This window comes from Haliotis asinina, chromosome 15, assembly GCF_037392515.1.
Source record: "Haliotis asinina isolate JCU_RB_2024 chromosome 15, JCU_Hal_asi_v2, whole genome shotgun sequence".
NCBI lineage: Eukaryota > Metazoa > Mollusca > Gastropoda > Lepetellida > Haliotidae > Haliotis > Haliotis asinina.
Window position 1 is genome coordinate 645,903 of NC_090294.1, and position 25,240 is coordinate 671,142.

Here is a 25,240-nt window from a genome sequence, read left to right on the forward strand (position 1 = left end):
TTTGAAACAAATTTATAAAATGACTGACAGCTACAGTTTAACAAGACAGTAAACCTACCCTACTATATTGTTAGATATTAGAACAGAGTACATGAAGATGTGTGAAATTAATACACCCACACATAATGTCAAACCAGCATATCTAGGTCACAGTCCACAAATTAAATGTCTTACCCAACAGTGAACTCTTACAAATATTAAGCTTTACAAAAGGCGACATTTACTAAACTGAGCACCAGGCAAAAACTCCATGAACTGGGATTCCACTTGGTTAAGCAAGTTACAACAGTAATGAGGCTTAAATATCTGACTACAGCAGGTATCTTCATAGCTTTCCATGAAAGCACATTCTGGGAGTAGGATCAAGCACCTGCTACAGCACCTGCTGGCACCTCTTGTCCTGGCCCCCCACACAGGGGGAGAACCAGGTACAGAAGTCCGTGAAGAAATTACCCTGACTTCAGTCTTAAACTGATCATTACCAGCAGGATTACCTTGAGTGGCAGGGTGTAGGTAGTCATTAAGGTGCTGGGGGAGATGGGAGATAAGAATGAGGGACAGACATGAGTATAGGCTGTGCCTGACCCACACACAGGCTGAGGGATCTTACACAATGTGACTGTGGGATGGACCCTAGCAGGTTACTTCTCTTTCTAGACAGTGATGAGGGTGCTGTTTAGAGGAAGTGGCAGCACAATACAGGAGTCACAGCAGTTCATGACTTGATTTGTAAATTGTGGCTACAGTGTTATTCTGGAAGATTAAGAATCTAATCCTATGTTGGCATTCAGTTGTCACCGGTGTTAATGGAGTTGATCCTGCGACAGTGGCATATGTAGGAGGTTGCTGTGACATTCCTAATTCATGATGAACCCATTATTGTTGTTGGTGCAACTGGCAGGAAGAAACTCGGGTTAATCCATTGGGATTTCAACATTTTGACTTATCACTGGTTTTACTACATGCATAATCACAATTTGGTTTAGAATATCCACTTTCATCACACATTACACAAATAGAAAAGTCTTATTCAAAAAGGTTTTTCATAAAAAACAAGGACATTTTGTAACTGTGCACAGATTTATAGGTGATCATTTAATTTGAGCATATGAGCATTTATTATCCTATTCAAATCTAAATTGATCATTGTATCAGAAAAATATATAACTTTTTGGATTACACTTTCCCATGAAAGTACAGATTTCAATGCTTTTTTATTAGACCATTGTGAGTGCATAGATCAATGCATCCATACAGGACTGAGTATGATCAAACACTGATCAAACATTCATCGTGCTTATGTTTCTCACATGCATAACTGTCCTCTCTTTATAGACAAGTGCAAGCTATTTCTGTATTCTAGCATGCATAACTGTCCTCTCTAACATGCATAAGTGTCCTCTATAGACAAGTGCAAGCTATTTCTGTATTCTAGCATGCATAACTGTCCTCTCTAACATGCATAACTGTCCTCTCTTTATAGACAAGTGCAAGCTATTTCTGTATTCTTACATGCATAACTGTCCTCTCTTTATAGACAAGTGCAAGCTATTTCTGTATTCTAGCATGCATAACTGTCCTCTCTAACATGCATAACTGTCCTCTCTTTATAGACAAATGCAATATTTCTATATTCTAACATGCATAACTGTCCTCTCTAACATGCATAACTGTCCTCTCTTTATAGACAAGTGCAAGCTATTTCTGTATTCTAGCATGCATAACTGTGATCCCTAACATGCATAACTGTCCTCTCTTTATAGACAAATGCAAGCTATTTCCATATTCTAGCATGTACAACTGTCCTCTCTTTATAGACAAGTGCAAGCTTTTTCAATATTCTAGCATGCATAACTGTCCTCTCTTTATAGACATGTGCAAGCTATTTCTATATTCTAGCATGCATAACTGTCCTCTCCTTATAGACAAATGCAAGCTATTTCTATATTTAAGTGTCTTAAAAATTACCAAAACAAAATATGTAAAAACCACCAAAGATTGCTTTGTTGGTATTCTAAGCATATAGACAGGAAAATCAGCCTGGCGATTCACATTATCTCAGGTTAGTGTCAGTGCCAATAGTTCTTGTAATGTGTTCGCAGACAGACACCATGAATGTCCTCCCTGACAACATACCTGGGGAATGGGAACCTAACTATGCAAATCATCTGGTGGTAGAAGGCTTGAAATAAGATGTGCCTGTGGGCAGAGATGATCACGTCAGCAGCTGACTTAGACAAACAAAACACCTTCAAGTCCTTAGTACCCTGTATAAGTCTAAAGACATCGAACTTGTTCCCTGTGTATGTCAAAAGGCAGGACCCTGGTACCCTTTGTATGTCTAAAGACATAGTCCCAGTAACCTTTGTATGTCTAAAGACATAGCCCCAGTACCCTGTGTAAGTCTAAAGACATAGCTCTAGAACTCTGTGAATGTCTGAAGACATAGCCCTGGTTCCCTTTGTGTGTCTTAAGACATAACCCTAGCACCCTGTGTATGTCTAAAGACATAACCCTAGAACCCTGTGTATGTCTAAAGAACCCTGTGTATGTCTAAAGACATAGCCCTAGAACCCTGTGTATGTCTAAAGACATAACCCTAGAACCCTGTGTATGTCTAAAGACATAGCCCTAGAACCCTGTGTATTTGTAAACACATAACCCTAGCACCCTGTGTATGTCTAAAGACATAGCCCTAGAACCCTGTGTATGTCTAAAGACATAGCCCTTGTACACTTTGTATGTCTTGAATCATAAGTAAGTCATAGTACCCTTGCTACACACATTACTGGGTTTAATCCTAGGGCACTTGTCAGACACAATACTTGCTTGGGTTAATCCTAGGGCACTTGTCAGATACAATACTAGCTTGGGTTAATCCTAGGGCATTTGTCGGACAAAGTACTAGCTGGGGTTAATCCTAGGGCACTTGTCGGACAAAGTACTAGCTGGGGTTAATCCTAGGGCACATGTCGGACACAATACTAGCTGGGGTTAATCCTAGGGCACTTGTCGGACAAAGTACTAGCTGGGGTTAATCCTAGGGCACTTGTCGGACAAAGTACTAGCTGGGGTTAATCCTAGGGCACTTGTCGGACACAATACAAGCTGGGGTTAAACCTAGGGCACTTGTCAGACTCAATACTAGCTGGAGTTAATCCTAGGGCACTTGTCGGACAAAGTACTAGCTGGTGTTAATCCTAAGGCACTTTTCGGACACAATACTAGCTCGGTTTAATCCAAGGGCACTTGTTACACACAGTACTTGCTGAGTTTTATTGTAGGGGACTTGCCACACACAGATCTTGCTGGGTTTTGTTGTAGGGGACTGGTTACACACAGAACTTGCTGGGTTTTATTGTAGGCGACTTGCCACACACAGTACTTGCTGGGTTTTATTGTAGGGAACTTGCTACATACAGTCATTACTGGGTTAAATCCTTGGTCACTTGTCATACACAGTACCCGCTGGGTTATATCCTGGGGCAAAGATTTCAGTATTTAAGAGTAATGATTGGATTCAATAGGCGACTAAGTGAAAGCCTCTCAGAGAAATGCCAATTTTTAATTCGTGTTTTTATACCTGTAATGCAGCCCTCAAAACACACATTCTTGAGTTTGTGTGCCACTTTGATTTTACACAATCCACACTAAAGAATTCAAATGAAAACCCTAGTTAAGATTCCAAGAAATAAAGCTGCACCAGAAACACAAAAATGACCTGTGATTAGGAATTACCAGAATTCTTGCTGTTTGCATAATTTGAATATCAGCCATCTGGGTGAGATATACCATGTCTCACAGTCATCAGAATTTGGCCAGAAATGACTACCCTTGTGTACTGAACATTTCAGATAATTGTTTGAACATGTCGCGAGTGGTAACAATGCTCACACCATGACCAAACTTACTGCATTATTTACACATGGGTTTGTGTTTCACGACAAATGGTATTCAGCCTCAGAAACTTGTGTGTGGGAAGCATTAGCTGATTGGCTGTCTAAAATGTGCTGCACTATTTCTCAGATTTGTGGGAAACATTTCAATTTCTTATTTCTGTTTGCTTGTTTCTTGCCTGGTAAGAGTGCTTACACAGATATGTGTATAAGAAATCTACTATCCATCCCATTTAGAGAAATCAGACAGGGTCACTGCTGTGCATCTGACATACAAAATGTGAAGCATTTATAACATATTTTTTCAGTGGTTATGTCACTTTTTGCATTTTTTACACACAGTTTAATTGGCCTGTCAGCATGGAGCACCATAAGTGCCTTACACAAAACACTACACACCAGGGTATTGGAGGATAGGATAGGGGGCATGAGACAAATGTTGATTGTATTCATACAAGAAAGTTAAATTAAATCAAGGCAGGGGCAGAGCTACTCTTCAACATCTCTTTCAAACATCTTCTCAAGTAAAAGGTTGTCACAACTTGTAAAACATGTTCAATCCACATCAGTGACACTTAAACATGCTAAGTATCCTGCTCTTAAAAGCACCCCCAGGACGTTTTTCATATCAATAGCAGTTACAGCCCAACTATTTCTAGGACTGGTAACTGTCAGAGGGTCATAACGTATTTAGCATGTTGCAAGCCTGGGACTGATGGAAACAGTGTAAGGGGTGGGGCATGGGGCTGAACCTGGGACTGGTGGAAACAGTGTAAGGGGTGGGGCATGGGGCTGAACCTGGGACTCATGGAAACAGTGTAAGGGGGTGGGGCATGGGGTGTGGACCTGGGACTGATGGAAACAGTGTAAGGGGTGGAGCATGGGAAGTGGACCTGGGACTGGTGGAAACAGTGTAAGGGGTGGGGCATGGGGCATGGACTTGGGAGTGGTGGAAACAGTGTGAGGTGGTGGGACATGAGGCTGAACCTGGGACTGATGGAAACAGTGTAAGGGGTGGGGCATGAGGCTGAACCTGGGACTGGTGGAAACAGTGTAAGGGGTGGGGCATGGGGCATGGACTTGGGAGTGGTGGAAACAGTGTGAGGTGGTGGGACATGAGGCTGAACCTGGGACTGATGGAAACAGTGTAAGGGGTGGGGCATGAGGCTGAACCTGAGACTGGTGGAAACAGTGTAAGGGGTGGGGCATGAGGCTGAACCTGGGACTCATGGAAACAGTGTAAGGGGTGGGGCATGGGGCTGAACCTGGGACTGATGGAAACAGTGTAAGGGGTGGGGCATGAGGCTGAACCTGGGACTGATGGAAACAGTGTAAGGGGTGGGGCATGGGGCTGAACCTGGGACTGGTGGAAACAGTGTAAGGGGTGGGGCATGAGGCTGAACCTGGGACTGGTGGAAACAGTGTAAGGGGTGGGGCATGGGGCTGAACCTGGGTCTGGTGGAAACAGTGTAAGGGGTGGGGCATGAGGCTGAACCTGGGACTGATGGAAACAGTGTAAGGGGTGGGGCATGAGGCTGAACCTGGGACTGATGGAAACAGTGTAAGGGGTGGGGCATGGGGCTGAACCTGGGACTGGTGGAAACAGTGTAAGGGGGTGGGGCATGGGGTGTGGACCTGGGACTCATGGAAACAGTGTAAGGGGTGGGGCATGGGGCTGAACCTGGGACTCATGGAAACAGTGTAAGGGGGTGGGGCATGGGGTGTGGACCTGGGACTGATGGAAACAGTGTAAGGGGTGGAGCATGGGAAGTGGACCTGGGACTGGTGGAAACAGTGTAAGGGGTGGGGCATGGGGTGTGGACCTGGGACTGATGGAAACAGTGTAAGGGGTGGAGCATGGGAAGTGGACCTGGGACTGGTGGAAACAGTGTAAGGGGTGGGGCATGGGGCATGGACTTGGGAGTGGTGGAAACAGTGTGAGGTGGTGGGACATGAGGGCTTACAGATAGGAGTGATGGCAGCTGTACACTCATTCTTTTTACAGACCCCTCAGATGTGAACGCATCATATCTTTACAGTGGGCATAGTGTGCACCCTCTTCCATAGCCTTCACTTGGCCGGGATGTGAGCTAGCCAAGCTGTGGGTGGTCATCAGTAATAAGGTATAGGTTTTATTCTAACCATTCAATGATTGGTTTGCAGGAAACCCCTTCTGTAAATGAGTGAAAAAAGTCTGCCCTAAGTATCTGCTGAATAAAGGAAAACCAGCAAAACTTGAGATAGCTGAAGGCAAAAAGAAACAAGTCCTGTGGACCCAGTGATCAACACTGTATGGGTGACAGGGTGTTAGTCTTCACCATATGAAGTCTGGGCAAGGTAAACAAGTGGCTGAGTGCATGAGCAACAAACAGCTAGACCACCTGATACTCAGTCGAATAATTACATGCACATCAAGTACAATTTGCCTATTACCTTCCAGCACAGATTCTATATGGTGTAATGACAAATACTAATTAAAAATAATACCAACAGATTACTGAGAAAAGGTATTCACAAACATGTTTCCATAAAAACATATTTGTTTGCTCACTTTATGCTGCCTTCTGAAATACTCTCGCCATATTATGACAAAAAATTTAATAATATAATATTATGCAATGGCAGGACTTGACTGAAATATTTACACCAACAAAATGTTAGTAGGGTCAGGGAGTTCACACTTATCTCCCTTTGATTTGCTGGGCATTATGAATTGTTATCGGAGATGTGAAACTACAGCCTTTGCTGTAGGACATACTGAGTTTGTACAAGCAAGGTTCAGCTCAGGGTGTTCGTGGACATATTTAAATGTTTCTTAATGCAAATGAGACAGATGAACACAAATAATATCTAACAGTGAGTAGCATATATACTGATGAGATATTGCTGATTACAGCACAGTCTGGTTCATGTTCAGGTTGACAACACTCTACAGACATCATTTTGACATGGTATTTTATTTTTATAAACAGCAGTTTCAGGTTCACTGAATAGCTCACATCAATACTCATGTCATCAATCACTGGATTATCTAATTATCTTTAGTTACTAACCAACAACCATCATATCACTGGAATATTTCTAATTAGTGCTAAACGACACACAAGGGGAGGATCTACCAGTGATCTTCCTTTGATTGGAAATCTACCCGGAATCTTTATCTCCCATGGATCTTCTTCAGCTGGGGAGCATCCTTCCACTTTCACCCTGGGATCCTCATCTTTAGTGAACTCCCTCCCACTTTCACCCTGGGATCCTCATCTTTAGTGAACTCCCTCCCACCTTCACCCTGGGATCCTCATCTTTAGTGAACTCCCTCCCACTTTCACCCTGGGATCCTCATCTTTAGTGAACTCCCTCCCACCTTCACCCTGGGATCCTCATCTTTAGTGAACTCCCTCCCACTTTCACCCTGGGATCCTCATCTTTAGTGAACTCCCTCCCACTTTCACCCTGGGATCCTCATCTTTAGTGAACTCCCTCCCACCTTCACCCTGGGATCCTCATCTTTAGTGAACTCCCTCCCACTTTCACCCTGGGATCCTCATCTTTAGTGAACTCCCTCCCACCTTCACCCTGGGATCCTCATCTTTAGTGAACTCCCTCCCACCTTCATCCTGAGATCCTCATCTTTTGTGAACACCCCTCCCACCTTCACCCTGGGATCCTCATCTTTTGTGAACTCCCTCCCACCTATGATTAACATATACTGGGGATCTTCCTTTACCTTGGATTCTCATCTACTCACCAACAGGTATGTCGCAAACCAAGTTGCTGGATCTGGGCATGCCTACACCACAGGTCCTCCAGTCAAAATATCTGCACCTTACACCTTCAGGCCTGCATTAGCTTCATCTACACCAGAAGCCATTACATGTCATAAAACAACAATCACTCTAGCTTTCATTGGTACAGAACAACTGCGTTTGTTGCTTGAAGTTCACATTCAATTCTATTTCATCCCAGTTTGAAAATGTTTGTTCTTACCAGCCATAAGAAATGTTTTAACTTGTAAGGTTTGTCATGTTTCTAACACGGCTGCTTGTTGTCCTCTACGTCTCGCTCAAACCAACAAAACTTCCCAGTGACAAAGAATGTCAAACACAACCTTCCAGGATTACAATTCAATGATTCAATTCAAATCAATTAGAAACTCATACAAGGAAATCAATGTTTTTCAATTTCTTAGCTGAAATGTTAAATGTAAGAAATTCATGGTTTTAAGTAATAGAAAAGTCTCAGATGTTTGTGATCTTAAAAGGAAGAGAATTTTAACAAATTGTCTTCATAAAAAAATAAGAAGGAAAAATGCATGAAGTGTTAAGTTTGTGTCAAGGCTGAACAATCAGTTGTGGCATTATATTTGGTAAAGAAAAGAGCAATGTGTCGTGATGTGCAAAGTGGACATAAAGATCTTGGATAATGTGGGTTGGAGAAGCGTTAGCAAGACCAACTTTCTGTGTTTGATGAGATACTGTGGATGAGTGAGTGAGTGAGTGAGTGAGTTGAATGGTATTAACAACCCCAACTATCCAGTCTTTTACATAGATGATAGATGATTTACCTGATTTTAATGTGGAAAATATCAACTGAGTCTTACTTAATAGGTACATACTGATGAATGGGAAGAGTCTTTGAAGGGCATTTAGAAGTGGAAAGCTTAAGAAAAGCTGGATTTATGGATGTCAACTTGTTTTTTGTGGATAACATAATGTTTTGGAGGCCTGAAGTTGTTTTATTTGTAGAGTCTCTGTATATATATGCCCCTTGGTACTCCCTACTACTCACCTGATACAGGAGCAAGCATACGCCCCAAAATGTTGTGTTATCCAATGAAGAACTTGACATCCATAAATCTTTTCAAATGGGAAGAGGTTAATATTTCTGACATTGAAAAATTGTTTTATTGTCTTTCCATTAGGAAATAAATGCATTAAATTCTCCCTCAGGAACACTGATGACATCTTATGTATATATCATCAATGATATTAAGGATATGTTTTCCATTACTTTGTGAACTGAAATATACAACTCACTCTTTGCAATATTCATTCACTGAGAAAAAGTTCCTTGGACTATTTTCAACAATACTTGATCAGTTTTGCAGAATAACTGAAATATATTCCTAACTTAAATAATGGACACATCAATGATTCTGTGTTACTTGATGAAATCTCTTAACCAATATTTAGATTCTAAACCATGCCCCAAGCTTTTATGCCATGTTATGTCACGGATAAATGCTTCAGTATAAATGATAAAACTCAGTTCAAACTTATGAATATTCTTTACCTTAATACCTTAAAATCCATATCTCCTCCTAATGATGATTTCATCCACAAGATAAGTACAACCACACTAATGATAGAAATAATGCCAAAATATGTCTCCTCCTTCATCCCTGCAGTTTCTGCAAGCAAGCAGCTTGGTTTGCTTTTTTAACATGGCAGCAATATTCTAGCCATATGGTGGCAGTCTGTCAAGAATATTGTCTGGACCAGACATTTCAGTGATCAACAGCATGAGCATCGATCGACGCAAGTGAGATATGATGACGTGTTGGCCACACAGTCTTGCATGCAGCAAGTATGGGTTACTGAAGACCAATTATAACCCAGATGTTCCCTGGTAGAAAGCAGGTGGGCCAGAAATCTAACCAAATATACAGATAAAACATATGTCATTCACTAATTGGAAATTATTTTATTTAAAATTTTCAATATTGTGATGATTTCTTCATTTATTATTCAGATAGGGACAATAAAGGTAGACAGAGATGAAGCTGAGCGGCTGAGTGGTAAGAGGTGTTGTTATCATGTCTGGACATAAACATCCACTGTAATGGGGAAACTGGGAGAAGAAAAGTTGTTATTTCGCGTTCAAATGAAAATGTAGGGTAGTACAGAGATGGGAATCACACAACAATCTGGACAGCCTCATGACGAGTCTTTCCTATTTCACCTGTGGGAGGAAGCAGGAATATATCGCTCCTCCAAAATTCTGAAGATTACATCGTCTCCTATAGATGAACTGAATCTTTCAGCTCTGAGAAAAAAGGTATACAGAATATCCTCAGAGGGGAGAGTTCAGTTCACATTTCATGAAGCAAAAATACAGATCACCTTCACCTCTTTTCTCTGTGAGAGGAACCTGAATATATCTACTCCATGTAATGATGGCCTGAATCTCTCTTCCATGAAGCGTTTCATACATGAATGTCTCTGTGAGAGGAAGAGAGAAGAGATGAGTTGCAGCCGCTGATCAAGTGTTTATTCTGACTGAGTGACTATGGCTTCATACCAATAATTGAGCAAAGTCATGGCAGACATAATAGTAGCCTTGACCCACTAAAAATGAAACATATAACTCTATCGATTAAAACTTCTTGTTTATTGTGTAGATTCGTACATTGTCATCAAGCTAAAAGTGACTACAACTTGGGGAATCAAACCTAGTCTTGGCACGATAGGCCACTCTTAACCGCTCACTCACTATATAAACTTTGAAAGACATTTTGAGAATTCAGTAATTATAGACTTCTTTAGAGAGAAACTGTAGTGTTATTGATAAGATATAGTCAAAGTCCAGATTGTTTTCTGTATGAGATCAAACATTACCAAGTAATAAAAGCAACGTTACCTGTACATAGGGTGAGAAATACAGACGGATGTGGACCAATGACAAAGCAGAGAGCCCTAATGTACCCAATATGAAGTCACAATTGTGGGTCTCAGAACTACCTTTAACACTAGTCCTCTGTGATAAGAAGCCATCAATATTAGCAAAAGAGACAACAAATTATTTACCCATACAGCACAGTAGGTGTATTTAGCTTGAGCTGATGATTAACAGGGAGCTTATCACAACTTCAGTGGGGGAATGGGGTTTGAAGTGAGTTACATTCCTTGTCTATCAAATACATCAGGAATTAGACACAATATCAAGGAAGAAAGTCAAATATCATTACTAAACCATGGTCTTAATCCATCACAGAATGGTTCTTCATCTATTTACAGAATTAGAAAGTTGTAACTATATTCCTTCATAAATTACCTGTTTTAGTATGAGGCCTTGGAATGTTATGGAGTGATAAATTTCATGTAATTGTTGTTATCAGAAAATGAGAAGTGTAATACCATAACACGTTATCAACCACCTCAGATGTGGCTCATGATAAAGATAATCTCAGATAATGGTGTGCAGATAAAAGTATGTTTTCAAGTTGTATTCGATCAATCTATTTAATTCCTGATACTGTGTTTCACTTAACGAATTTAAAATGTTCATAGCATGAAATGTATAGCATCCCAAAATATTTCTGTGATGCTTCCTAAAAGCTTGAACATTATACCTGTAGCTTAAGATATGAATACATTTACTTGCTGCTGATAGGGTATCTCAGTATGGTTAATATTGTACAGTTATTTGTATAAATATTTGACTCTACACTTCTACCCATGCAGTGGTGGCAGTGACTTGATCAACATAACAAAGCTCTCCCTAAAGTTGATCTTCCTGAATAAATTGTGTTATTTAAGGGAAACCTGAATATCTATGTCCACAACTGTATTGTCCAATATGTTTGTCATCAGAGAAACAACAGCCCGTGACACATTACATCCATCAGTCCCTCAGCAGCATGATGCACTATCAGGCCTGACCAGCCACCTCTGGAGCAGATGCATTTGTTCAACAGTCACCCTTCTGCTTACAACACAAATACATATTATTTAATCTGCATCACCAACGTCAACCCAATACATCTAGTCTCACAAACAAAACACATCCTTGTCTAAATCGCTGCTCCATCACATAAACACGTTCACAAGCCAACAAACATATGAAAACAAAACCCTTGAAGAAAGTCGCACCTGTTCAAGAAAACAAAAAGAAAAGTCACAATCAAGTGATACTTTCCCTACCTGAGATGAGCTGAAGTATAAGTCCGTCCTTAAACACAACCGGTGTTAATGCTAAAATTCCTAATCAATCTCGTCTGATCGTAATCCAAGCAAACAGAAGGCCATGTACAGCAGCACCTCTCTCTTCCTCAGGGTACCTTTAATGCTAGCAGAGCTACTCACACTCTGTCGATAGAGTGGAACATGCTACTGCTGATAAATTCATTGAGTAAAGTCCCAGCTCCCTACAGGAGTCAAGAGTAGTGGGCACTGTTGAGAGTAGGGTGTCTGTCTCCCTCTCCTTACCTCCCTCATTATAAGGCTGTGCATTATAACATTTATCAACTGACAATTACAAGTGTACTGAGTGGTGAATATAACTTTCGTTGCTATGTATGTGTTTTACACTGGAGTTAGAAACACTAGTTACAGGTGATGTTTTTCACATATTGGATAAGGTGATATTTTTATGAATGTATTTATGAATTAATGACACTTTTTACATAATTGATGTTCGTTATCTCTGGCTTAGAAAATCAAATCATCTTACTAGTGCCTTTGAAATGTAAATTTCAGATCAAAGAAATTCAAAACAATTTGGACTGGCAAATACTTTAAGTGTCAATAATGCAGGACTTGAATGCAGTCAATCTGCTACACAATATGTCTGACTATGCACATACGCTGTATAATCCAAACATTCCAGCCAAGCCTCAACAGTACTTGGTGTATTTATTAAACCACAAGATATATATTTAAATATACCCACCCTCATTAACGAATGTGCATCACTGGTTTTAGACAACAATGAATCATTTTGTGCAGTGTCTAAACCTGCTCCTTGCACTGAAGGCTACTACAGTCTGTACCAGTACAGTCTCTGCACTGAAGGCGTGTCATTGTCTGTACCAGTACAGTCTCTACCTGCTTCTTGCACTGACGGCTTGTCACTGTCTGTACCAGTACAGTCTCTACCTGCTTTTTACACTGAAGGCTGTCAATGTCTGTACCAGTTAAGTCTCTACCTGCTCCTTGCACTGACAGCTACTGTCTGTACCTGCACAATCTCTACCTGCTTTTTACACTGAAGGCTTGTCACTGTCTGTATACGTACCAGCACAGCCTCTACCTGCTTCTTGCACTGACAGTTATTGTCTGTACCAGCAGAGTCTCTACCTGCTTTTCACACTGAAGGCTTTTGAATGTCTGTACCAGCATACTGTCTACAGTGAGTGAGTGAGTGAGTGAGTGAGTGAGTGAGTGAGTGAGTGAGTGAGTGAGTGAGTGTATTTCAGTTCAATGTTCAATGTTTCATATTCCCCAAGTGATGTAGGACTCAGACATTAACTGAGCGGTATTGGTTTGGTGTTGCAATCAAGATTTCCGTCAGGATGTAGTAGGACTTTAACAAAATATCCACAGATCCTGGTGTTGTTAAGGGACCAATCATTGACATCTCAGATATGTGTTCACTGTCCTATATACATACTGTCTCACAGAGCAGTAGCATAACGATTTGCATTAATTCAATCTGTGTAATACCAGATCCCTTTGTATATAGTTCCTACAGCATGGCAGACCATTCTACGGTCTGTGAAATTGATATGCACTTTGGTTTGGAAGACAATAGCACACACACACAATTTGAACAGCTATATAATCTGGCACTAAAACCCTGTTTCAAGACAGTAAAGTGAGGACTATTTGGGGGAGGGGGTGGGAATGAGAGGACGGGGACATGACTCACTGTAACACTCCCTATCTCTACATGGGCACATGTAACAAGTCACATGTATTAAACTATTGAAATAGACAAATTAGAACTTAAGAAAATTTTCACCTTTGACTTTTGGCCATTGCCATACTTTCCGTCCAGTGGACAGTGTGTGTTGTTAGTGTTATGTCCCCTGAACAGTGTGGCGTAAAAGTTATGCCACCTTAATGCATTTGTCATCATGACTAGATTGACTCTTATATCTTCAAGTATTGCAAACCTTGGCTTAGTTGAAAATGAAAGAGTCAAAACTGAGACGCTGAAACATGAGATGAATTGCAGTTCTGAGATTTAAAGCGGTTGGTTCGACATCATCACCACAATCACAAACAACATCACCACCATCACCATCACCATCAACATCATCATCATCAATAACTAACCACCACCACCACCATCTACAACAACACAACCACCATCACCAACAACGCCATCATCATCACCAACAACACTAGTGATGTTCACTCATTCACTCACTCACTCACTCACCCACTCACTGACAGTTTCTCAGTTTGTTACACTACTGGTCAATAAGTGTGATGGCAGCCCTTGTTTCCATCCTGCTGTCCATGTAAATTGGCACCGCTGTAAGGTGGATCAGGGTCAATGGGGAACAACTACATAGGTAGACACACTTACATCTACGTTCGGTGGCCATCAATATCATCAATTAAAAAATGGCTTTTACATCCTAGTTTATTTCAAGAGAAAACCTGTAAGTGTCCCATTGGATTTCTGAAAATGGCCATGATGTTTTCAAGAAGCCCACCACTGTTGAGAGTAGCCATTGTGTTTGTTTGTCCTAACAGTAAACCATGTGTCTATGTTACAGCCTGTCAATGTCAGCTGGAGTTATCCCTGGTCTTGACTCTGGTAATGCAGACAATAATGATGATGATGATGATTATGATGATTTCTGTAAACTACACACGTGGAGGTAACTACTGTAACGCCACATGAAGTTGGTAGCTGGCCAACGTGTGTACATGTGGTCCTGTCAGAATGATTTACAACCAGAAAGAAAACAAACACAAAAATTACACCTGTATGCAATGAGATAAAATTGTCCAGCCCGTATTTGATATTGAAACATCCATATGAATTGCAGGGTTTTTCAACCTGTCTTAGTAAGACTTCATCTTCATCTGCAAACAGGGTATGTGGAGTAGTTGTCAGGTAATCCTGATATAAACTTAAAAGGTGTCAAGAAAGATTAATGGCTCTTTACACAGTTCTCTATGTGATCATAATGAAAACTGAAAGACTTGTACATACACATCTAGAGTGAGCGAGTGGGTCGGAGAGTGAGTGAGTGAGTGAGTGAGTGAGTGAGTGAGTGAGTGAGTGAGTGAGGTATATATTTGACACAGCAGATGCAATATCTGGATCACTTTTACAGAAGATATTTCGACATTCCAACAACAAGAATTCATAGGTGTAGAATCAGACCTTTTCACCAATTTGTCTTCATTTTTTCCCTAGGACTGCTGAACCTGTGAGGGACCAAATCATCCACTCTGACTGGGACAGGTGCTGACTCACAGTCAGGATTCAACCCTGATTCAGGTAGTAACTCAGCAGTCAGGATATCATTCATTACAAGATCCCATTAGACATATCCGTAAGTAAAATCCACTAAATGATGATTCAAGACTTTCCAATGCATCACTGAATCATGTTCCCTGGAGCAGAGGCAGGTTGGGCCGTCACCATGGTAATTAGTTGATGTAGCACTTATGATAGCATCCTCGCCACTCCACTCTAACTATTGTCTGCACAGACACAGCAAAGTCATGGAAGTCATAGATAATTATAGAGGATGACTGTCCCTGTCTCAGCAGTGAGCAAGTTGACTGTCCACTGGAATGTCAAGACACGTCACCTGGATTCAGTGTTATGTCAAACAGTAAACATCTTCTGCTTGGACATCTGTCTGAAAACTAATTGTTTGACTGCCACTTACTACCTTGAGGTGTAGTCCATCATAGAGACCCTGTAACAGATATATCCAAGAGAGCCCATGTCAGTCTAGAATATGCAGCATGTCTAGAATTCTACAGTATCTGGATATGAAGAAAGTCTTGGGCTTCTCTCCATTACATTTTTTTTCTTTTTAATTATATTTTTTCTGCAAAATGTCAAAGACTAGTTGATAGTGTACTTGAAATGTATGACATGTGTTTTGTGGTACTTGATTTGACCTGGTCAGTGTCCCTTACTGCTTACTCACACACATATACTCAAGTCTGGAGTTATCATGAAAACATAACTTTGACAAAAATCTAATAATTGTGTTTTAACAAATTTGCATACTAATATGTTTGTGTCATAGGTTTCTTGTATTGTCAAAATACATTTTCTACAACCTCAATAAATAATGTAGTTTGCTGTTCATGGAAATTTTCCAGTATTTATACAGTATACAGCATTGATGATGATGACGATGATGAAGATGCAGACGAAGATGATGACGATGATGATTTCGAATTTTGACATGTGCTTTCTGATAAAATGCATATATTTGCCAGGCTATTTAGTGTTTTATCGAAAAAAGGGTTATAAAATATTACCCCTCCATCCAACTGTATCTGGAGACAAACTCTGAACAGAAGAACAAGGACTTCTGTTTGACTAGGCTGACTCCTCCCACAGGTGGCTCCAGGTGTTCCCCAGGGAGGGGAGGGGGGTGAATAACCTGCATGGCTCAGCTGACTGGCCAGAGGACATCCACACACCTTGTGTAGGAGGAACGCCATGGTAATGGAGCAATTATCTCACCTGCATCAGCGTATCTCACCTTTCTAGCACTGTCGCTAGAAGCTGAACAATTTGTAACGCTTTGATGTTATGCATTCTATGGTAATCTGTGCTTGTGACATGATGGAGTCAGGAGATGTTAAGACATCTGCTTCACTCTGTAATAGAACTGAGAACTAAACTGAGTAGATATGGCAAATAAACATTTATATTTATACAACACCTGCAAATGTCAGTGGCTCTCAGCTCTGTAATTCAAGTACTTTCTATAGATATAACGTCAGATTGAGAAATATGAAATGAGACTAAATTTATGCTTTGTTTATTAAACTGCAATCATTAAAGACTGTACTATTTAATTCAATTTCTCATGAAAACTGGATACATAAGTTATAATAAATGACAGCACAAAAGTGTTTACAAATGTGTTCTTTCAGGCTATTACAGCAAAATGTCATTGGTGTGGCTACAGACTTGTGTTGGTTATGGGGTGCTTGATTCTGAGAATTCTATAACCACATTTTATTTCAGCTAGGAGCAGGTATAATTCAAATTTTATCACAGAAGCATTGAGTACTGAACACCAAACTGCCTCACCTAGGTAAGAAACTCCCATAAAAACAGCCATCACTGTAATTGAGTGTTCAACTATAATTCTTACAAAATATGATGGACTAATTGCAACAAAATAAACAAAGAATAAAAACAGGTTCCAATTACTTCAACATGATTAAAATGTGTCCACTAGAAAATAACTAGTAAAATGTTCTTCAAAACAATTCTCCCCTCTTAAAGTCACACAAAACAAATGATCAAATAATCATCAACAAAAAAACACACCAAAACTGTTTGCATTAGCATTAGTTGTCAAACAGACAGTATGGACACCTAAGCAAACGCAATAGAACTCTAGGGTAATGTATTTACTGAAGCCAGTTCATCAAGATAGAAATGGTTCACAACAGCAGGCTGGTAACGGACAAATTTATTTCAATTCCAGAGTCCATTGTTGAACCCAAGTTGAGCATGATGTTAATTCCGAACACAACAGCATCATCAGTGAGACTAGTGCCTGTTATCCAACATTTCCACCAAGTATTTGAAAACACCATCAAGAATCCTATTGTTTCCCAAACTGCAATGGCTATCTGGTTGTTTGTGTGTTTCATTAGGCAACACAGAGCTGTCGGGATGTGAAACCGACACTGTGTGTACTGTCATATATTTCATTAGTGTCAGATTGCGGCAAATCTGTCTGACTTAATCCACATACATTTAACTCAATACATGTTTTCTAGTGTTTTCAAATTTATCTTAACGGGCATATTTCTGCCTCACTGACACTGTAGCAGTGCATGTTAGTCTCACTCTTAAGACTGCAGACAATGTTATTTCCCCAGGAACCTATTTCCTTTGTGTGGATCCCTAGTTAGAACAGATCCCCAGCAACTTATACTGAAGATTCTGAGGTCCAGTAAGGTTGTGGGGATTCTAGGGTAGACATTCAGAAATGAATGCTGATCTCACTGTTGGTATTCCAATCAGAATACACGCAACCAATGTTGGTCTCCAATAAGGTTGTGGGAATTCTAGGGTAGACATTCAGAAATGAATGCTGATCTCACTGTTGGTATTCCAATCAGAATACACGCAACCAATGCTGGTCTCCAATAAGGTTGTGGGGATTCTAGGGTAGACATTCAGAAATGAATGCTGATCTCACTGTTGGTATTCCAATCAGAATACACGCAACCAATGTTGGTCTCCAATAAGGTTGTGGGAATTCTAGGGTAGACATTCAGAAATGAATGCTGATCTCACTGTTGGTATTCCAATCAGAATACACGCAACCAATGCTGGTCTCCAATAAGGTTGTGGGGATTCTAGGGTAGACATTCAGAAATGAATGCTGATCTCACTGTTGGTATTCCAATCAGAATACAAGCAACCAATGTTGGTCTCCAATGGAGACTGTGGGTCAGAATAAGGTGTTGGAGATTCTTGGGTAGATCTCCAGCAATGAATGCTGATCTAACTGTTAGGAATAATGTCAAAATTACCCATCAACCTCTGGTGGTCTGATAAGCAACTAAATGGAACAGGAAGTCAGTAAATTTCCATTGTGCTAAATAACAAGGAGCCAACTTCATTCATAAACTGCCAATTTGAGCCACAATATTAAAGTAAATTGTTCTTCAGAAATATGCCTTGGTAGTCTATGATAGACACCCTGTACAGTAGCAAGGAGAACTTGGAGTTAGTGACCATTTTCTCTGCTTCCAAAAAAGTTTGTAGCAGCTTTTGCAAGAAATGTCTTTGTCGATATACACCCATGCACATACAAAACACATACATACATGCACAGAGCTGTGAACACATGTGTACACACACGCACACACGCACGCACGCACGCACGCACGCACGCACGCACGCATGCACACACACACACAGAGCTGTGAACACATGCACACACAGAGTTATGCAGGTCCTAGACATTGTCAGGTCCGAGGTGGGTCTCAGTTTTGTACAGCGATACATTGCAGTATATAAACAATTATTCACAGTTTTGATATGGAAATCAAACACAAACACATGTCTATGTTCCAGGGGATGTTTAATGGTGAGGGGAGTGAAAACAAGGACAGAATCCATTTGTGTACATTACATGCATAGTCTCAGTGGGGGTAGGTTTACAACTCGTCCTGGAAAGTGAACCTGTGGATTTCACTTCTATGGACTGACCTGCCTGATAATATTTGACAGTTGTTTCAACAATGAGGGCATCCTTTTCCTTAATTTGCTGGATAGGGATCTGGTGAAGTCTGCGCTCCAGCGTGAGACATTTGACTTTATAATGTAGTGGTTGTTTTTGCTTCCCTTCCTCATCCAGCTGCTCGGAGCACACTGGAGGGTGCCCATCTGCCATCCTGGTGTTACAATACTCCTGACGGGAGTGGATTTCCTCTGCAGTCTCCAATGCCAGTGAATGCTGCCAGAATGGCCACGATAGGAACAAAAACTAAAGTGAATCTTGTACACACATTAAATGTCTGCCAAGACCTTTTTATCTGCTGTAAATTGATTATCTAGATCATGTTTACCAACACGCCATTCACTGCAATTAAAATCCAGCCAGCTATGTTCATCGGTGACACAAACAAGTTTATTGGCTGCAAATAGACATCAGTGCTAGAAGAAGCACCTCAATAATCCCTGAAAATTGTACTTAGAGACGTTTTTACCATTCTACTCAAAAGAGTGATTTTTCTTTAACACCTTCCTCGTTTACTTCTTAAAGTCACGTGTCTATTTGTGAAATTGATTTTTTTTTAGTTTTTCAATTACATGTAGGTGTGTCGATGTAACACTACATAATTAATTATCATTAATTATTTGAACTTTCCCCACTTTACTGATGCAAAAACAAATTACTATTTATAATCCAAACAGTTTCTTCTAGTGAAACAGCTACTAATAAACATACAGAACTTGGGGCAACATTCCTAAAAGATGGTGTCCATTGGCTTCAACAGTACTCACTAACCATCCCTTGGTATGGTAGAACTGCCATGAATATACTGCTGGTTTTGAAGTAACTTATTTTGAGATTATTCACGCAGTTCATGCCATATATGTTTGCATAAAGCTAATCTCCCAAGTTAACATAAATGATACAAATGGTCTTCTGCAGCTCAAGTTTGTGTTGAAAGATGAAGCTGATCATTGACACATGTCCTATTTGTGTCAATTACTTGGGTTATGCATTGGCAAATAAACCGTATTTCAATATATTGGAGTATTCAGGTACCCTACATCCTTGATAATCTCCTGCATATATGCTCTGATAACTCTCCACTATACCCTGGATGCATATATGACTCGGCCCGATGATTTTATTACCTCCCTTGGTTGGCTTTTATCGAATCAGGTGTCTACACTGGGAAGTTGAGCGTACCAATCACAAATGACTTTTGCTTCTTAAATTTTCTAACTGATTAAACTTGGCAACACATTGATGCAGAGGTACCTGAAACTACCTTCATATACATGATTCAGGCAGATTGTGATAGTAGTCATTTTGTGAAATAACTTAAAATTTCAGCCATTACATGAAATGACTAAGAGGGTCGGCAATTTCACATCATTTTGTGTAACAACAATGCTTCAGTCATTTCATAAATTTTGTTTCATTAATAAGTGGTGGGACAGGGGTTTGTGAGGTTGCTCAGTGCTCTACACACAGCAAGTTTCAAACAAAGAGGTGTGAAAGCCTCACAGCCAAGCTGAGTGAGTGAGTGAGTTTACTTTCATGTCGCTTTTAGCAATATTTCAGCAATATCACGGCTGGGAACACCAGAAAATGGGCTTCACACATTGCACCCATGTGGGGGCCAAGCTGAAAAGCAACAGGCGCTGCCACAAGTGAAATTTCATGAAATGACGGAAGTGTATTGATTGTTGCTGCACAACATGGCCTGAAAATGCCGACCTTCTTAGTCATTTCATGAAATGACGGAAGTGTATTGATTGTTGCTGCACAAAATGGCCTGAAATTGCCGACCTTCTTAGTCATTTCATGAATTGACGGAAGTGTATTGATTGTTGCTGCACAACATGGCCTGAAATAGCCGACCTTCTTAGTCATTTCATGAATTGACGGAAGTGTATTGATTGCTGCTGCACAAAATGGCCTGAAATTGCCGACCTTCTTAGTCATTTCATGAAATGACGGAAGTGTATTGATTGTTGCTGCACAACATGGCCTGAAATAGCCGACCTTCTTAGTCATTTCATGAAATGACGGAAGTGTATTGATTGTTGCTGCACAACATGGCCTGAAATAGCCGACCTTCTTAGTCATTTCATGAATTGACGGAAGTGTATTGATTGTTGCTGCACAAAATGGCCTGAAATAGCCGACCTTCTTAGTCATTTCATGAAATGACTGAAAGGTTTAGTCACTTCAGAAAGAAATGACTGATTTCACAAACTGACTGTAACATATACAGCAGTTGTGTCCAGGCCTGCCTGTGCTTGACTGTTCTTTCAAGGTATGTAATGATGGGTTACTTGAGTCTGCTGGCCATGTGCTTACAACATGAGAAAGTTCTTCAGATATATAAATCTCACCAGATACTTTACATCTGGAAGTTTATACATAGGGATTGATAGTCACCTCTAAAATTATATCCTCTGATGTTTTCAAAATCTTACAATATTACCATGTTCCTTACACTAATGTGGATGCACATTTACGAACAAAGGGCAGAAACCAGGCTGTGTGTTTCCATATTAAATATGGCCCCATGGAAAAGACTTCATGGCATGAAGACATACAGAACAGCTGAATTAAAGAGGCAGGGTTATTAAAAACTGACATTTTAACAACCATCACTGACAACTGCTAAGTCTGTGCTGTTTCAGGTTAATTAGATCAAAATATGTCCGGTGCATCTGAATCACTCCAGGAGAATCATGTTGAAATGATTATGGCTTCACAAGCATCAATTATCAATGTTAGCTAAGTGTTATTCTTTCCCCTGTGTTGGCGAGCAGGACACTGTATTGCCAAGTGAGGTACTGAATCATCTGGTGTTTAATGCCAGCAGATCATATGGTTTATCAATACCATGGAACTGCTGGCAGCAATACCCTGGCTGTACCATAAATAATGAATATAACTAAATCAAGACATGTGAGTGGTTGACAGAATGAGCACTAGTCATATACCATCCAGATACAGATGGTGTCCCCCTACCCCCATCCCCATTCATGAAGCTGACAAAGCAATCATCAGAGCTAATACTGGATTCAAACTGTAGTGGTGAGATGCCTTATACTACTGTGCTACCTATGAAGCCTTAACCACAACATATAAGGATCAATAGTGCAGCACCCTACAGGCATCAGATCTCAACATGACAAACTGAAGTATAACACCAGACACTTCCAGACAAATCAATGCCGGTAATACCATGGCCTTACTGTTTATTTATTTGAACAAGAAATGCACAAACACTTCAACAGAACAAATTCTGTTTATCTTCACCTTGAAGCAAGCAAACAGCTAATTTGCCATGAGTTACAAGATTAACTTATTTGCTCAACCATTGATTCAGTTGTTAATGCAGACCTTGGGCCACAGGCTGTTAATTATATGTGAGATGAACAGGTTTGCCTGGGAGCAATTAGCAGATATACTGTCAACCAGGAGACCATGACAAAACAGTGTGTGTGTGGGCGTGTGTGCGTGCGTGCGTGCGTGCGTGCGTGCGTGCGTGCGTGCGTGCGTGCGTGCATGCGTGCGTGCGCGTGCATGTGCGCGTTAGTTAGTGGGTGTAAGCTTTATATGAAACATCCAAAGTGACACACATAGTAAAAAGCAACTGATCAATGATAAAGAGTACAGTTCACCTGTGATTTTAACAAACAGGGACATCAGTAGCTTCTCGGCCATCTGTGTCCCACAAGGGATCAAAGGAAGTCAAACATCCCATGCTACAGAGGGTACTTGAGGAACTGGAAGTCTAATCACGCTTCATCAAAACACACCTGTAGACACGTTACAGCCCTCTGATGTAAGTCAATCCTGACCAATCTGAATCAGTGCTCATACTATCATCCTCTAGTTTGTTTTGTCTCAGACTGCTTCCATACACTCATGGGATTTAGTGGCGAACTATAGAGCTACCTCATGCACTGTTTTACTCATTCTTGCTCTGTATGGTGTTAAAAGATTGCCAACAAACTCTGGTAAACCTCCCAGCAGTCTTAACACTAACCATAACATGCAACACGCTCATCCTAATATTACACATTGTTCTCAACTCTGCAATGATTTCCTGTACATTTAATCCTAAGATGGCCATTTTCGCCCATCAATGGTATGCTTGTTAACCACAATACCCTGCACTGCTCTCACTTCACCTATTTCCATGGAGGCTGAATATGGTCGTATACAGTTAAGAATTCACCCACAATAAGTAATTTAAAATTTAAACAGATCGCTTATGTTAGTTATGAATAATTCATATGTCTATGCTACAAGGCTAAGTGCATGAACTGTACCTGTGCTTGTAATATGTACTCACATTGTTATCATAACAAAGAAAAGAAGCCCCTGTTTAATGGAATCCTTTTTGCATGCTTGAGAAATTTCAAAATATTATCTTGCCCTGATTAACACAGTTTGTTAATGGGGGAGGGCATGTTCCACAGGAAGGATGTGACTACAGATTTTACACAGACACACCAACATGATGAGTCTGGCTCTCTTCTCATCAGTCTGAGGAATCTCAATATAGAGATTACAATGTACAGTATCTATGTGCCAGTGAATCATGTCAAAGAATGCAAAGAAACCAAATATATATCTATTGTGCAAACCATGCTTTTATCATATGTAAAATACTTCAACCCTTCATGGTTGCACTTAGATGATTGTTTCATCCTGGTTGTACACAGATGACTGTTTCATCATGACTGTACACAGATGACTGTTTCATCCTGGTTGTACACAAACAATTGTTTCATCCTGGTTGTACACAGATGATTGTTTCATCCTGGTTGTACACAAACGATTGTTTCATCCTGATTGCACATAGACGATTGTTTCATCCTGGTTGCACATAGACGATTGTTTCATCCTGGTTGTACACAAACGATTGTTTCATCCTGGTTGCACATAGACGATTGTTTCATCCTGGTTGCACACAGATGATTGTTTCATCATGGTTGTACACAGATGATTGTTTCATCATGGTTGTACACAGATGATTGTTTCATCATGTCTTCAACAATACTTTATCCCCATCCTGGTTGTACACAGATGATTGTTTCATCCCAGTTGTACATAGATGATTGTTTCATCCTGGTTGTACACAAACGATTGTTTCATCCTGGTTGCACATAGACGATTGTTTCATCCTGGTTGTACACAAACGATTGTTTCATCCTGGTTGCACATAGACGATTGTTTCATCCTGGTTGTACACAAACGATTGTTTCATCCTGGTTGCACATAGACGATTGTTTCATCCTGGTTGCACATAGATGATTGTTTCATCCTGGTTGTACACAAACGATTGTTTCATCCTGGTTGTACATAGATGACTTTCATCCTGGTTGTACACAGATGATTGTTTCGTCATTGTTGTACACAGATGATTGTTTCATCCTGGTAGTACATAAACGATTGTTTCATCCTGGTTGCACATAGATGACTGTTTCATCCTGGTTGCACATAGACGATTGTTTCATCCTGGTTGCACATAGATGATTGTTTCATCCTGGTTGTACACAAACGATTGTTTCATCCTGGTTGTACACAGATGATTGCTTCGTCATTGTTGTACACAGATGATTGTTTCATCCTGGTAGTACATAAACGATTGTTTCATCCTGGTTGCACATAGATGACTGTTTCATCCTGGTTGTACACAGATGACTGTTTCATCATGGTTGTACACAGATGACTGTTTCATCCTGGTTGTACACAGATGATTGTTTCAACCTGGTTGTACACAGATGATTGTTTCATCATGGTTGTACACAGATGATTGTTTCATCATGGTTGTACACAGATGATTGTTTCATCATGTCTTCAACAATACTTTATCCCCATCCTGGTTGTACACAGATGATTGTTTCATCCCAGTTGTACATAGATGATTGTTTCATCATGGTTGTACACAGACGATTGTTTCATCATGTTTGTACACAGATGATTGTTTCATCATGTTTGTACACAGACGATTGTTTCATCATGTTTGTACACAGATGATTGTTTCATCATGGTTGTACACAGATGATTGTTTCATCATGGTTGTACACAGATGATTGTTTCATCATGGTTGTACACAGATGATTGTTTCATCATGTTTGTACACAGATGATTGTTTCATCATGGTTGT

General features: G+C 40.3%; 2 protein-coding genes across 2 annotated transcripts in view; both read right to left on the reverse strand.

The window, feature by feature from the left end:
• Positions 1 to 11,967, reverse strand: part of LOC137265929 (uncharacterized) — a 99,415-nt gene extending 87,448 nt beyond the window's left edge. Inside the window, exon 1 of the mRNA XM_067801407.1 lies at positions 11,819 to 11,967. The gene's annotated coding sequence lies outside the window, so the exon portion shown is untranslated. The remainder of the gene's footprint in view (positions 1 to 11,818) is intronic.
• LOC137266157 (uncharacterized) lies at positions 4,587 to 5,708 on the reverse strand. The gene has a single exon (XM_067801646.1). It carries the CDS (start codon positions 5,706 to 5,708, stop codon positions 4,587 to 4,589), a length of 1,122 nt encoding a protein of 373 aa, XP_067657747.1.
• Positions 11,968 to 25,240: the final 13,273 nt, after the last annotated feature.